The 17,442-nt window shown below is 30.0% G+C and overlaps 1 protein-coding gene across 1 annotated transcript; it reads right to left on the bottom strand.

The window, feature by feature from the left end:
• Positions 1–7,978: 7,978 nt before the first annotated feature.
• LOC140986761 (ethylene-responsive transcription factor ERF027-like) lies at positions 7,979–9,043 on the bottom strand. The gene has a single exon (XM_073455111.1). It carries the CDS (start codon positions 8,967–8,969, stop codon positions 8,289–8,291), a length of 681 nt encoding a protein of 226 aa, XP_073311212.1. The 5' UTR covers positions 8,970–9,043; the 3' UTR covers positions 7,979–8,288.
• Between the last annotated feature and the right edge of the window lie 8,399 nt (positions 9,044–17,442).

Genomic DNA, 17,442 nt, shown 5'->3' with positions numbered 1-17,442 from the left:
GTTTCTATAAGAAGAGCGGAACGCTGAGAAAGTTATAATGCAACTTCATCCATTTCTTATTATTCCACTTCTTGATTTAAACTGCAACTATGAAAATTGTTTATTCTTGAGACGAGTCAATATTACTCATATTAACAATAAAAAATAATTTTTTTTCATAAGTGACTCAAATAGAATATTTGTCTCACAAAATCGAAATGTGAGATATTTTTTCATGCGTTTTTTGTGTATTTTTTTATATCACATTTTATGTATGTGATCTAATTCATTTGTGTTCTTCTATCAAAAAATTAAATTCTAAAGAATAAAAATTATAGAAGTAACATTTATTGAATTTCGAGAACATAACATATCAAAATGGTAAAAAAATAAACAATAAATACAATTTTTTTTTAAAAAAAAACTTCAATGGTGTAATAAATATGATCAAATTAATTTATAATGAGAGAAGTGTCATTAGGGGAAAAAAAAAAAGCTTTGTTAAAAGGCGCCGGGCTGTGGGGCTCACGAGTTGTACCACATCCCAAATTAGAATTTAATGAGGTTCTGTAGGGGCAGGGTACAAGTATTTAATGCTGCTGTCAGTGTTCAACACGTGTGCTTACTTACTTACTTATCTGATGAATTATTTATATTATTTTTTAAAAGTAAATTTTTCTAGATAAATATTTTTTTAATATTATTTTTGCGTCTACGGATTTGTAATGTGAAGAACAGATTTGATTGGTTGGGCTTTCACTAAAATCATAAATATAATGTATATACTTTTTCCTAAAATTCATCCTCCATGCCCAAGTAGATTACATTTATGTATTAATTACTTTGACAATATAAAAAATAAAATACAATTTTTAGAGTTTCGGTAATCAGACCATAATTAAAAATACAGGAAACTCTAAAAATTACCTGAGAATATATCATTAATCTAATATATATTCACGTTCAATGTAAAAATTATATGAACATATACTTTACGTATGTTTAATTGTTAACAAAAACTCATATGAAATCGTATTGATAGATTTTTTACTCGATTCGACCTAACACATGAAAACATTATTTTTTATATCAAAATTATTATTTTTCTAAAGTGATAGATAAGATCGAAATTATCTAGATATTTTTATGACTCCAATAAAATTTTGGGATTTATGTATAATTAATGCTATTTCTTTAAAAGAAAGTCCACAAGATGCTGTTAGTCTCACATCCAATGTATGAATATTGACAACTTGAGATTTGAAGGCGACGAGGAATCATCTTGGCCATTTACATTTTTAAGTGAAATTATTGTTTTNAAAAATTAGTGGTACATTTTTAGTGTTCTCTATGGAAATATATTAAAAATATTTAAGATTTTTTATAATCACTGAAAATTTAAAGTTCGATTCTAGCAGGTGATAGCAGTATGAATGCAGACCTCGAATTTACTCTAAGCCTGAAATCATGAAAGAGATTGTTAGAAGGGGGGCCGAGAGGGTGTCTTGACGTAGTCCTTCCGACGCTCAAGTCAAAGATTAAGAATATAGTGAGAGAGCAGCTAAGGGTGCTGCTGAAAGTCAATATAGTAAATATCTGAATTGGACGTTCAAACCTGATATTTATGAGAACGTATCTGGACCGAGATGAACCTATGGTCCAGAATCTAGATTAGGCTTAACCTTGATAAATCTAGTCATTGGATATCAATTTTATTTATCATATTTTGCATAATGCTAAGTCATAATGCAAGGGGAATCAAAAGGACAAGTTGGCTGTAATAGTCTCTCTTTGTTATGAAATGTTGATTTTAGGTATTAATTTTTGTCAAAATCTATAATTCGTGGTAACGATATAACTCAAAATTTTAAATCATACGACAGCTCAAACACAACATTTAGACTACTCTATCAACATGGCCAATTATTGGACCCTAACATAAATAAATTAAGAAATTTTAATAAAATTTCTATCAATACATGTTAAACTCGACACATTTTGTGTAATTTTTTTTGAAAATCATATTTTCAGATAAAATCGAGAATCAGTTTCGAGAAACCCAGAAGAAATAAATTAAACCTCAATAAAATAAATTTTATCTTTTTAATTAATGTAATTGTTTTCAAAGTTCATGTCGGCTCCCCTGATGAATTAATGAGAATGGCCCTTCGGGAAAGATTTTTGTAGAAATTATTTAATCGTGAGGGGCCGTATAATCNATATTCAAAATAAAAAGTAATACTCTTAGCATAAAAATTAATACTTTTCATTGATGATCCAAATAAGATATTCGACCCAAGAAATTAATCTGTGAGACTGTCTCACAAGAGTTTATATATATATGATTTTGCTATCCCATCTATCAATTGTACTGTAATTTTATTGATTGTGATATAGCATATCAAAACTGCATATCCAATAAATAAGTATGAGCTCAGTGAACACAAAATTTAGTAAGATTGACGAAATATATATACATATAGATATATAACCATCATTGTGGGGTACAAAACATACAATTATATATGTATATGTATATGTATATACATATATAAAAACATATCCTTTTTGTTAGGTCTAAAGTTGGTATTTGTCAAAGAATAAAAATTTAATAAAAATTTTAGTTTTGTAGCCCACAATGATGGTTCTAAGTTGAATTTAGTATTTGAAATGAAACATTATTATATGTGAGCAGTTAAGTTATTGCTTCCAGCTGCCTTTTTATTTTACTTTTAACTTGTAATTTTACACTACATTATTACTAGTTGGTAACAGACCTACACAATATTTATTTTTATAAATATTTTTTTTCATATAATCCATATTTAAATACCTATATTAATAATTGGCTTAAAGTAATTACATGAAATAATAGTGACTAGAAAATTATCTAATTTCCATGTATGTTGAGTTATCGAAACGACAACATACACTGGCAGATTTACATATCATCGTTAGAGCTCTTCGAAAAATCCAAAAAGAAACCGTTTAATTGAAAACCCAGATTTACATACTATCGTTAGCGGTCGAGGATTGTCTTGTCGTCTCAAATCTGCAATAAGATCACTCTTTAAATTCATCAAACTCGAATCTCGAAAGAATCAAATTTCATATCTTATTACTGAAATTATTTTCAAACTTCATGTTGGTTCTAAACGGAGAACTTAAGAACATTATGGTGTGGACAAAATGCTAGATCTTGTAAATTTAGACAAAAAAGTGGACTATCAAAGAGTAAGATGTCATCTCAAGCATCGAACTAATCTCGAAGTACAGGATGAACACCAACAAAGAAAATTTCAGAAGAACTCACACTAGAGCTACTGAAAGTTTTAAATATTATAATTACTAGACATGTGGATCGATATATCATATTTCGACCAACAGTCTATAAAATGATAAAAAGAGAATAAGACGCATTGAATCAACTTCAGATATCGAATAAGCGGTTTATTACCAAGACCTAGTTCAAATATACCAGTTTGAGGACATTCTCTCAAACAAAAATATATATGAAGAAGAATAAGTCTTGGGTTAAGAAGAATATGATATAACAGAATCAGAATATGAGCAAAGACGAATTGTTTTAATATGAAACACACGAAGATTTGTCCGGTTTCTTTAGCCAGACAGCCATATCTAATAACATGGTACAATAGATCATGAGAGAAAACCCAGACTTACATAGATATCAAATATTCTCTGCACGACATATAGAAAAGTTCTTAGGAAATCTTGGCCTAAGAAACAGAAGGCATCATCTAATCTATAAGTTTCCAGAAGAGAAATGATAATTCTCATGGAAATAATAGGAAATCAGATGGAGATGCAGTTAATTTTTTTTAAAAAAATAAAATATTAATTACATAAACTCAAGCCAGAAGTAGCACGAACTATGTCATGGATTCATATCGGAGCATTCCAGATCATGATAAAATAAGATTTTAAAGAAGGGATAGATTCACATATTGATATTTTTATATATGATAAAAGAATGGGTAATATTCAAAATTCTATATTGAGAACAATCTCAGGAAATCTCTATGTAGAAAAAATTGTATGAGTAATTTATCTAAAAATTGTCTATAATATGATAGATCAAAACTTCAGCAAGGCTTTTACATTGCACCAAAATTTCAAGGAAAAAATGATAATGAAATAAGATAATAAATCATACTCTATTACTTATCAAAGTTCATAAGCTCTATATAATACACATCATTCAGAATTTTTTTTATGACAAGTGAGTTTATAGAAATTTCGGAGTGTTCGGAAAATTTTCTCAAGAAATTTATCCATAAAAAATCGAGGTTCATTTAATATAGGAAACAAATAGCCAGATAGAAGACAAACTGATTCTATATAGAAATCAAAGTCAAATAGATTATCTTTTTAGGGAGATAAGATGACAAGTCACAGGTGAGAAAAAAATACATATACAAGAAATCAACATGTAACAAATTTTTTTTCAATAATATAAAATCTTAGATATCCAGAAACATGGAGAGAAAGTCAAAAAATAATATCGATATTACAAGACAAAGAAATAAATTATCTTATAATGTCATATACTATTTGGAACAATCTATTATAGAAATTTACCAAAGAATGATAAACATCGGTGAATTGGAAGTTCATATCAAAGAAATTCTAAGAAAAAATCGGATCAATTGGTTCTTGTATTAAAGTTTCTCGAGGAACAGAAGCCTTAAAAATGACTTAAAAACTAAATGAAATTCATGACAAGAGAAAAAATGTGGAAAATTCGATGAATACGAGTCCATTATCAATATATGTACTAGTATGAATGTTTTATGAACAATATAAAATATAATATTTTGCTATTTATATTGATTTAGAGGCTATAATATGTACAACAAAAAGAGGAGTTTTTCAAAAATAATTGGAAAAATAATTACCTTAGATTGGTGGACTAGATTTTTCCAAACGAATCTTAATCTTATTTAAAGGTACCTTAGATTGGTGGACTAGATTTTTCCAAACGAATCTTAATCTTATTTAAAGGAATAAGATGAGCAGAATTTTAATCATATGTGATGGAAAACTGCTACACTATCAATATATTTCAAGTATATATGAGCAAAAATTTTCCTAGGAAATAATTTCTTGCAAATGTTTAAATCATATACTCAAGAAAATGAAATTAGACGATTAATGTTCAGAACATCATGTGATCTCAAAGTCATAAACCAGAGATAAAGATAGGTATTTTACAAAAAAATTCTAATCTAGTTTCACAGCAAGCGTGATGATGAAGGAAATCTCTAACTCCCAAAAATGAAATATTCCATAAGATTTGGAGATACAATGCTCCAAACAGAAAAAAAAAACCTTCAACCGAAAGAAATGAATGTCCTTAAAATAGGTTAACATCAAAAAATATAGAGTTTGAAATAGAAAATATCCCTAGAAGATGTTTAAGAAAAGAACTAAAGAAAATTACAATGAAAATCCCTTGACAAAATGGGAAAGAAACCAACTCCAAGCCAACCTTAAAATCAAGGAAGACAAGGAATATGAGTTCGTAATATGTAAACATTTCACGATGAACATAATTGATCAAAAAAATTTGCATATTATTATCAATAAATATTTGGACCTTATTTTAATCAAAGCAAAAATATCATCATATAACGGTCCAAGCTTTCTGGTAAAAAATCATTGTGAGATCAAAAGAAACAAACCCAAGCTAGTTATTAATTATCAAAAAATCAATAAAATTGTGGAGTTTGACGAGGGTTTTATAGCTAGTAAAGAACATTTAATAAGTTGTATACGTAACACAAAAATATCATCTAAATTTGATTGCAAGTTCAGTTTTGCTCAAATTCAAATGTAGGAGGAAAGGAAGAAATTCATAGCTTTCTCCACACCATGAAGACATTATATTTGAGAAGTATTACCAATGAGATTGGAAATTGCACATCAGATACTCCAAAGAAATATGGATAATATTTTTAAATAATATCTAGATTTTATTATTGTTTATAATAATGATATTTTAGTAGCATGAAAAAATATTGACGAACATGTTAATATTTAGAAATATTTCTTAAAGTTTTTAAACAGAAAGGGCTATTCCTATCTAAAAATAAAACAATCATCACTACAAGGAATATTGAATTATTTGGAGTAGAAATCAATGAATCATGAAAAATTATACAAAAAAATATAAAGGAAAAAGTGAAGATTTTTTCAGAAGAACTAAAGAAAAAAAACAATTTCAAAGTTTCTCAGAAGTTATTAACTTTGCTGAAATATTCATTAAGAACCTAATAAAACACGAAAATTGTTTAGTCCATTATTAAAAAAATATGTAAGATTCATATGGACAGAAGAACACATTAAAGGATTTAGCCAACTAAAAGAGAATTGCAAATTTTTTCCAAAAATGCTTATTTCTCAAGATGAAATGATTTATAAATGTCATAGATAATTGGTAGCAGCAGCTCTTACAAATCCCACATTAAATAAAGAACAACCATACATGCATGTATTGTAGTGAATTATTCTAAGATGCATAAGTCATACGATGCTATATCAACGAAAATGAATTTTATACAGTAAAAAGAGCTTTTGAAAAATAACTATTATTTTTACTTGCAAATAAATTTATCTTAGATGTTGATAATATAAATGTAAAAGTTTTCTTGAAAAAAAGAATTGAATCTTAACTCGAGAAGGCTAAATTACTAAGATGATATGTTTTATGTCAAAATTATATTTTTGATATTGTTATCACTAAATCTCATGAAAATATTCTTTGTGTACAAAATTTGAATTTTTTTGACTTTTATTCTATTTCGTCGGAGTGCTGAAAAAACACCAAAAAATGTTGTCATGGAAACATATAATACCGACGTGATATAAAAAAATTCTCAAATTTTCTGATGTTATAACATAAATTTGATCAAAATTTTAAAAATAAAAAATTAACATATTAAACTCAAAATTTGAATATTTAATAGAAGGAAATCCAATATTAAACCAGCTGATAAAAAAAATTTATTTTAATTGTGATTTTACTAGAACGATGATGAAATCGACTACACACGAGAAAGACAATAATTACTATGCTGCTGTTGGAAGCATTCTTTATGTGTGTCTATGCACTCTCTTTTCATTGAAACTTAATCTCTCAGGACCAGATTTACAAAATAAAATTGATAATTCATTTTTTTAAATATTTCAAATAAATAATTATATCCACTCAAAATTTGTTTCTTTTAATCTATGTGCTTGAGTTATGCTACATCCAAAATAGTATTCTCGATATATTTTAATAAATGTATCAATGAAGACCCACGAGATTAATATTAAATATGTTTATTGTCCATTTTAATCAATATTAAATAGATTAAAATTAAATAATAAACAACTTACCCAAATTGGCAATAGAAATAGAAACTAGATGTCTACATATTAATTTAACTAAAAACACGTGACATCAATTTATTTAACTAATAAAAAGATAGGTTTAATCATGAAAAACTCTATATTTGATTCATACCAATGGTTCAACAAAAGGGAACCTTGGACTTCTCCATCGCCACGAAGGTCAAAGGCTATTGGGATCGAGTGTCGACGTGAAACCAAAAAATATATCGAAATTATAGAGTTATGCGACGTTACATCAAGATTAGACGAAAATTCATAGACTAGAAAAGAAGGCCCGGACCGGCCCTACTTCATTTAAAGATGACTACTCCCAACACCAAAACACCACATTATAGGTGTTAAATTTTATACGAAGATTAGAACAGCTCATGGTCTCGGAGGATGAGTTAATTAATGTATGGGTTGAGTGCATAATTTATTTTGATAAATTTATGAAATTTATTACGATTAAATCTCGAAAACTATGACGAGAGAGATTGATTAAAAGCGATCGGTTAAAAAAATAAGGGATGAAATTGACTCAAGATTAAATTATTATTTAATTTGTTCAGTCAGAAGCAGTCAGTGTGAAGCCAGTACGTAGCAATAGGAACTTGCTTTCATTTTGATAATTAGAACCTGAGCAAAAGCAAACAAGCAAGCTCCCGCCATAAGCGGGGAAAACTCATAATTCAGCTCATTTTATGCTGAAAAAAACACAGAGAACCGAAACAAAAGCGCACACAAAGATGGCGGAGTTGTCCATTTTAATGGCAATCCAATTCCATAGACACACGATACATATATTATACATCATATATATCTAGATTCTGGATAGATTTTATATATTTGATATTGTTAGGTTATTTTAATTTGGCTCAGGTTCTTTAATTTTCTTGATCCATGTTTTGTCAAGGGTAGCTCCAAAGACTGTCGTTTCTCGAACTCATGTCATTCGGCCATTCATAGTCCTCCGCCGCCCGCGGCGGGCTGAGAAGCATCCCCCCCGCCATGTCCACCAGCAACTGAGGCATATCGAACAACTCTTCCTCATCCACATAGTTTCTCTGCAAGCTCGACGAACCTTCGTTTCCCGGCATTACCGAGGCTCCAGTACTCCCACCCGCGGCTCCTCCAGCCCCGGATGCAGCGGAGGCAGCCATAGCGGCCGCCGCCCTTATGTCCCCGGCCGACTGAGAAACCGGCACCGGGTAAGAACCAACCAGGCCGGGGAAATTGATCCTTGCATCCGGCCCCTTCAACGCCAGCGCCGCCACATCATACGCCGCGGCAGCCATCTCCGGGGTGGGGTAAGTCCCCAGCCATATGCGAGTTGTTTTACGTGGCTCCCGAATCTCGGACACCCATTTCCCACCTCGGCAACGAATCCCACGATAATTCGGGTGGCGACCGGATGTCGGGGAGGGAACGGCGGCGGCGGAACTGTGATGCGGCGGCTGAGGAGCTGGTGACGAGTTTTCTTGGTCATAAGTGTAAGAGAGAGGAGCATTGTAGTTGTAGTAGTAGTTGTTGTCATGGTCTATAAAAGGATTTATTTGATTTGGACTTTCTCTCCTGCCTCGATTTGCCATGCATTCAATTAAAATTAAAAGAGAAATAATAATTATAAAAAAGGTCAAACTAATTTATTTTAACATAAGATTAATTTGGATAATATGTTTGAAAGAAAAGTTATGGGATAAATGGTTTATAAGGGAAAATAAAACGCAGCCGAAACGCGGAAAACTCGTGGGCGCAAAGTAAATCACTACTTTTTTTTCTTTTTTTTTTTTTTTTTTTTTTTTTTTTTTTTTTTTTTTTTTTTTTTTTTTTTTAAGGTTTGTGGTGACAATATTTGAAGCTACCTAAGAATTAGCTGTCGGAATTAAGGCATGTGTTTGATTATTATTTTTGCATCACAATTTATAATAATTAGTTTCCATCCAATTGCGTTTTAAGTATCTTTCCTCTAATAATCTATTTGAATTTAATCATTATCAATTTCAAATCAAAGTTCTAACAGTAGCATGTATTCAATTTGGGTGGAGGATTAAACAAGTTCTAAATATTGTCAAATAATAATAATAAATGTTTTATTATAATAGGATTGTAATGGGTCGAAACCCGACCCGAATAAATCATAAACGGGGCTGGCTTTTTCTATGTTGAATGGGTATTGAGTCTTGTAATTTCTATTGATTTTTCTGCCGTAGATGTACTGATTGTGGGTGGGGGTTTTCTTCCGTAAACGGATTTCCTCTTAAGTCTTCTCTCTCCTCAGGGCTTTGTCATGTGCCGTCTTTCATAGAATATCAACATCCCTAGAAAATAAGTTACTTTCGCCTCTCTAACACTCTAACTCAAGACCTCTATACTTAAGTACCAAGATTTTTAGAACGTTGGCACCAATTCAGTAATCCTATAAAAGCCACCAAGGATCTTAGTCTGACTCACATATATAAATTAAAGAGAACTGGCATAAATTTTTAAATAATTAAAAAAAATTCAAAATCCCCATTCAATTGTACATATCATTTAAATTTTAATTTGAAGGAATACAAATGGTGGCTAGTAATTAAAATTTTTAAAAACTTCTACTTAGTCTTGTATATTTTACATATTTGCGATTTTGATATCATATGTTGTCAAATTTCAGTCATGATATTGTATCTTTCATTTTTTTTAAAATTTAAATATTTTTTTATATCTGGAATCCTAATGTGACACTGTACACACCGACACCATATCTACACTAGTTATCACGTCGGAAAAATAAAATTACAATAAAATAAAATATAGCGGACTAATGCTGAAATTTGACGTCAAAGAAGATCAAAATCGCAAAGAGGTAAATGTATAAGACCGAAAATCCAAATTTTCCTTAAAATTTTGAGATTAATTCATATAAAATTAATGTTTTATATATCCTTCCATAATAGCATCTTTTTAGTATATCGCAATTTTAAGTCATTACTCATGAAGCATTTATTTTAAGTTCAAAATTATTGTTGACGGGATTAAAAAATAATTGAATTTTGAGCAGAATGGACCTGTAAAATGGTTAGGCCAGAATTCAGGTCCTATAATATTGGGCCTATCTTTAGTTTTACCAATTCGTAGTTAACTGATTTGAACGTTATACTTTGTGGATCGTTTCACATAATTGCGCGTTTGGATAGAAGGAGATTACGAGTGTAATAAGAGCATCTGTCGATAAAAAAAAAAAAAAAAATCACCCTAAGATTGACTAGTGATAATTGATTTATTTCATTTTTTTGGATTTTGATATTATAACATTCTAGTAAAATGATTAACCAATAAATAGTAGTTTGAGTGTATTTGACATATGAAAAGTATTACGTTTTATGTCCAAATTATTGTTTTTCATGTAACATTTTTTGGTAGTTTTGTTGTGAAAAAACATTAATTTTCACTGTAAGTGTGGACTTGGATCGACTCGTCTCACAAATAGATATCCGTGAGATCGTTGCATAGAACACCTAATCATATTTTAAAGGGTCAACAACAACCTTTTGTCCATTTTTGTCGATATTTTAAGATTTTGATATAGGGATAAAAATAGCATTAATTGGGAGTTGAGGGGAGTCATGAATTGACCCACAAACATATAAAATAATTTATAGGATTTTAAAGCTTTATTAAAGTCAAGGATGGTGTGACAGTAGAATAAAAACCAAGCGAAACGTGCAAAATTACTCTACAAAACTATTTATAAAATTTGAAAAAAATTCCATTTCACCAAAAACCAATGTTGTTCAACTAGATCTAAAGACAATTAGTGGCGCCAATAAATTATTTTGAAAGACCATGATATATATTTCAAATAACACATTAATAGACATTTAATTAATTTATATATTTATAAATACAAAATTACTTTAAATATCTGATATTAGAATCAATTTTATTTTATAAAATCTTCCGAGAAAAGAAGCTTAATTAAAATGAACATCTTATTATATGGTATGTTTCTTTAAATGCTAATATTAGCCTCAGATTTTGTTCACTAAATATAACATCATACAATTAAAGAGCCACCAAAAAAATTAAAAACCCAATTTATTTTTTTGTTACAAATGAAAGTGGGAAAACCAAGAAAATGAAAAAGGGGTTTCAAATAAAAACAAGAAACACACCTACATTTTCTTCTAGATTTTGGAAAGCTTTATTCTGGTGTCACCTTTTTTATATCTCCACAGTTGACTAAGTGCACAAAACCTCTATATATCTATATATATATATCATCATCCTTTGTATTTTTGTCAACTGCTGTTGTCAAAAAGAAAGAGATTAACATGGAGGGTGAAACTATTACCATAAGCAACACCTTTTCCAGGTGGGAAAAATCGTTCGATACGCTAAGCATTTTGGTTGTTGATGATGATACGACATGTCTCTCCATTGTTGCTGCTATACTCAAGAAATTCAAATATGAAGGTAAATTATTGTTGGATAAACGTGTGTCTGTGTGTGTGAAGTTCATGAAACACAAATTTTTATTCGATTTTCTTGTTTTGGATATATGTGTATATATCCTTTTTAATGGGATTTACTTAAAATATTTTTCAGTGGATTTGGAAACGTTTCTTTATTTTAGGGTTACAAAGGAGTTCATTGAAGACCTATATTTAATCTTCAAGAAATGTGGACGTGTAATTGAAATGGCCTAATCAATCATTGTTTATTCATATATTTCCATGAAGAATAAGAGAAAACAACATGAAAAAATGGTTGTTAAATACGGAAAATATTTCAAGTTTTATTTCCAAATTCATCAAAATTGTTCAAAATTAACTCAGGCCACAGAAAAAATTCCACAAGAATTCAGTGATCTACACTAGATTATGTCACACATAGACAAACAAACTTGTCTTAGTTTCATAAGGCATGTCTTCTTGAGTTCTTCTTATATCTCAAAATCAAGATTTTTCGTTCTGTTTTGCGAAGTATCAGTTTATACATAACATTCTAACTGATTACATATTCAATTTCAGTTGTCACGGTCAAACACCCGAGCGATGCTTTATGCGCACTTCGAATCAAAGGGGGTGCCTTCGACTTGGTGGTATCAGATGTTCATATGCCAGATATGAATGGATTCGAGTTACAAAAAGTCATTGCTCAAGAATTCAATTTGCCTGTAGTTTGTGAGTTAATTGTATATGCTACGTAGCGAATCCGTGGAATCGGTTGAAGATAATCACACAGACATAGATTTTGTAATTAATTACGTTGATACATCGCACAACTGGTTATGAGAACCCTAATTCCTTAACATGTTCTTTGAGCCATTTATTCGATCTGATTTTCTTTTATATGTTTGATTTTGAGATGATTTCTAGTACTTTTTATGAGCTACATGAAAATTTTCGAACATTCAAACTATTAAATTTTTTTGATAATTTTTTTTTTTTATCTATGTCATGTCCTAAATCTGATATATTTAATATATTGTGTCACTTTTACAGTAATGTCAGCAGATAATGAAGAAGCTGTTGCACTAAAAGGATTGCGAAATGGTGCTGCGTTCTTCATCTTAAAGCCGGTATCTGCAGATGACTTAAGGGATTTATGGCAATTTGCATCAATGTATTATAATAACAAGAAAAATCAAGTTCTTATTGAGGAAAAAACATCTGTCAATGAAATCAACGATATTTCCGAGTCATCGACACTTGATGAAGATGGGAATATTAAGAAAGATCCAAGAAATTCTCCAAGAAAAGAAGGGCCTGCTGATGGAAAAAGAGGAGAAATTTCTGAGTCTTCACAAAAGAAGCCTAAAGTTGTTTGGACTAATGCATTACACAACCGGTTCTTGGACGCTATCAGAAGCATTGGATTTGATAGTAAGTAAATATCTATATCTATATCTATATGTATGTATGTATATACACACATACACATATATCATATATGGAAATTCACAAACATGCATGTGATTATAAGTGTGCAGACATGAATATACATACATAAAAGAAGTACATGTGTGTATATATGCATATATTTATATGTATGTATGTTATTAGTGTGCGTGCTTATTTATTTTTTTCTGATATATATGTTTATTTTCTATTTTTGCGTATTCTACAGGGGCTGTTCCAAAGAAAATCTTGGAGGTAATGAATGTGCCTGGATTAACTAGAGAAAATATAGCAAGTCATTTGCAGGTTCGATATATTTTATTTCTCAAGAGAATTAATTACAGTATCACATTATATTATATTATATCATATATTTATGATTTCATAAATAGTTAATGCATAATTTCTTTCCCCCCTTTGAATAACTATATATGAAAGGGAAAAAACCATAGTCTATTTATTTTAAGTTCATATATTTTTATTTAATACAAAAAAAAAATGAAGATATTTTCCCCATAAAGTAGATAGTTTAATATCATATACGCCTTTTTTAGTAACTATCACAAATCTTTAAAGTAAACTTTTCAAATTCACAATCAAAGATCATCATTTTATTAAAAATCCGTTCTAGCCTTTGTTTAACCAAATTTAAAAAAGATCAACATATTAACATTTATTAATTTATACAAAATGACAAAAATAATTGATTAATTTTAGGTAAATATGTATTTATATCGAACAATATTAATCATATTAGTGTTTATATTTATTTAACAAATTTTATATTTAACTGAAATGAATTTATCAACACGAATTTTTTTTAAATTAATTTAGCTTGAACAAAATTTATGATATGGAGTATTAATTTCAATTTTAAACAGATATGTTTTTTATTTGTTCATACACAAGTTTATAATCAAATATATTTATATAGCATTCTACATAAGAATAAAGATCCTCTTGTATAATAAATTTTATTATCTATAAAAAGTTTTTAGAACATGAAGAATACTTTATTTAACGAGTTAATCAAGAACAATATACTATGAGAAAAAGTTACTAAATATTATATTTTATTTTTTTTTTGTTATGAAAATATTATGGATGAATCTTCTGATACAATTATATTTTCTTCAATTTTTATTTTTTTTATAAACAATCGATTCTAAGGAAAAATATTCTCTTAAAACTTCTGATTTCATTTATTCTTTTTATTATAGATTTTTTCTTGTTTCCTCATTTACAGCGTATGAATGCAGAAATACAGGATCTTCCTGAGACGGGTTTCTGGTTCAGACTATAAAATTCATTATGGAACGGATAATGGCTTCAGCAGAAGCTTTCGATCGATTTTAACATCATCACGAACAAACCCTTCAATTCTAATGCTCAACAATTTCATGAACAACCAGCATCAAAATCCAGGACGATTTCCAGGCGCGAAAAATGCCATATTCTTCCAAAATCAGGCAGCTTCTTCCAGCAGCAGCGTCACACCTGGAATTGAACGGTCCCGAATACTTTCCCAGTCAGGAGGTTTTCTGAGACCAAACCTCACAAATTCAAGCCTCCTGATTCAGGACACCGAGCTGTCACGCGTCAGTTTTGCTCAAAGTAGTAATCTTTCTGCAGCATCAGGCCTGGAAGATCTCCCAGGGAGCCTGCCCACTCGTTTCCAGACATCACTTTTATCTTCAGCCGGGTTCAATATTCCAAGCCTTACTTATGAAGATTCACCCCGTCAAGAGACCAATGTTTTAACAAATGATGCTGTTTCTACAAATTATAAGCCATCCAACTGTGTCGCGTATCAGACGAATTACGTTGGGTTAAGAATGTCGAATTTGAAGCAACTTACTGAGTCAGGCCTGAGTAAGACAAACCAGGGGACGAAACCTTGCAGCGGAATGCAAACTCTGCCTGGATTTGAATTCCAGGGAAATATACTCAATGCTGCTGATCAAGATTTTCCGAACGATGATACGGCCCTGGATCGATTGCTGGAGTCTATAGGGGATTCTTCATGTTTCGAGCCTGATGCGAATGGTGGAAAACAGTTGTCCGATGTTATTGCAGATTACCAAATGTTAATCAGTCCTTCTAATTTAGGTAGCTTGATTGGTGAAATGGAAAACGGAGGGGGAACTCAAGAATCTGTATTTGGTCCTGATTTTGTTGCATTTGATCATCATACCATCTCCTCCGAACAGTCTATGTTACAGGTACATTTTGAAGCTTAATTTTCTCTTCTTGGTGCATAATTATGAAGAAATAGTATATTTTCATTTTATCTTTTTGTGAGTCTATATATATATATATAGGTACATTATATTCTTTTTTATTTCTACCAATTTTTATTGATGGACATACATCTAACAGCAAAATGGTGCCAACGATACAATGAACTATGCTCCTTCACAATTCAGTGCAACCCTTTTCTCTCCGAGTGAGGTATACATTGTTTATTTGTTTTTTTCGTATAGAAAAAATTAACTTTTTATTTATCTTTTCACTTGTAATAGACTCGTGTGTATGTGCACGCGTGCGTATGGAACTAGGTTTTATAACCCTTTTTTGTTTTATTATTACACAGCGCGAAGATCAAGAATTTCTTGCATCTTTACTTGCTTCTGACCAATTTGGAGTGGAGCAAACAACCCTTGATGGTATGTAACTAAATCTCAATTGTTGCAATGGATGACAATTGGTACATTTATGTGTTAAATTTACAATGTAAAAGAGACAAATTGACTTATAATTGTGGTTAGAATTTCATATGTATTGTTGGGCTTGATACCCATTTATGGTACAAGAAACCAAATTTACTAACTTGAAAACAATTTCCAGTATTGTATAAAGAGGCCCATTGTAAATTGAGATTGTTTTCTTCTGTTGTCAAACTATCTTACGGTTTTATAAAATAAATGACCAAAATTATGAAGAGCGAAATATAGAGAATAAAAAAAAACAATTTGCCCGATAAAAATATAAACTTTTTGATCCTACTAATAATTCGTGTGACGAATTTTGGAGTAGATTATTCAGTCATTTTTTTTAATAATTCGAGTAGATAGCCTTGGAACTGAGAATAGAATATATGTTGATAAATGAGTATTGCACGACAGAGTGGAACTAATGGGATCACATGATGTTGTACTCTTCATATAATTAGAAGATTAAGAATTTATATATATAAGCCAATTTACATGACAATTGTTTTTCCATTTTTTGCGTATTCGAACACTAGCTCTTCACATTTAAAACCTATAACTTAACCCTTTAAAAAACATATAATTTACCTAAAAGGTTTACAAGTTAGGGGACAATTGGCTAGTATAAAAGACTTTTTTGGAACAATAGTATCCAGGATTTTCATATATAGATCTCTTAAATATTAGGGAAAATGATTTTTTTTCACTGACTTATTCAATTTTGGGTTTGATCAATTAAGTTTTCAAATTTTGGGTTTGGTACGTTAAATTTTAGTTTTTGGCTATTTTGATCCAATTGTTGATGAGACATCAGACAATTCAGAAATTTCTGATGTTGCATCAGCATTTTTTAGTATCACATTAGCATTGTATTGTGTCACATCAATATTTTCTTGTTCCACGTCAGAACTTCCAAGAAATTGGATCAAAAGACAAAAAAAATCAAGGTTAGTCCCTCACGATCAAAATTTGAAATTTAACAGACTAGAACTCAAATAAAAAAAACTCTTGTAAGAAATAAAAAAAAACTCTTGTAAGAACGTTTTAAATGTCAATTTTGTTAAACATCTTAGATCTCCAACCCAACCAAACTCATGGAAACACTTTTTTTACACCAAAATATCACTATTTATGATAAATATGGGTCTGATTGACATGTATAATGTATATAGACCTGCGAGACAGTCACACAAACTCAAAATAAGCAAAGTTAGTATAGCAAAAAATTATTTTCCCAAACATTAAATTTTTCTTTGCTTTTGTTTAGAAATGAACATTCATCTTCAGGATAAGAAAGTGATGTTTTGTGAGAAAATGATACAGTACTTGATTTTTCATAAGCACCACCATCGAAAGTTGTACACATGCGTATCTTATTTAAGTTTCATGTGGTGCAAAACACTATCGATCATCTACATCTTGAACGACACGTTTCGATTTATTAATATTCGAACTAATCTTTGGAATGC

Source organism: Primulina huaijiensis, chromosome 10 (genome assembly GCF_012295235.1).
Source record: "Primulina huaijiensis isolate GDHJ02 chromosome 10, ASM1229523v2, whole genome shotgun sequence".
Classification (NCBI taxonomy): domain Eukaryota; kingdom Viridiplantae; phylum Streptophyta; class Magnoliopsida; order Lamiales; family Gesneriaceae; genus Primulina; species Primulina huaijiensis.
This window is presented reverse-complemented; position numbering and strand designations above follow the sequence as displayed.

Coding starts and splice junctions, on each gene's coding strand:
- LOC140986761 (XM_073455111.1), bottom strand. CDS start 8,969: ATGGCAAATCGAGGCAGGAGAGAAAGTCCAAATCAAATAAATCCTTTT.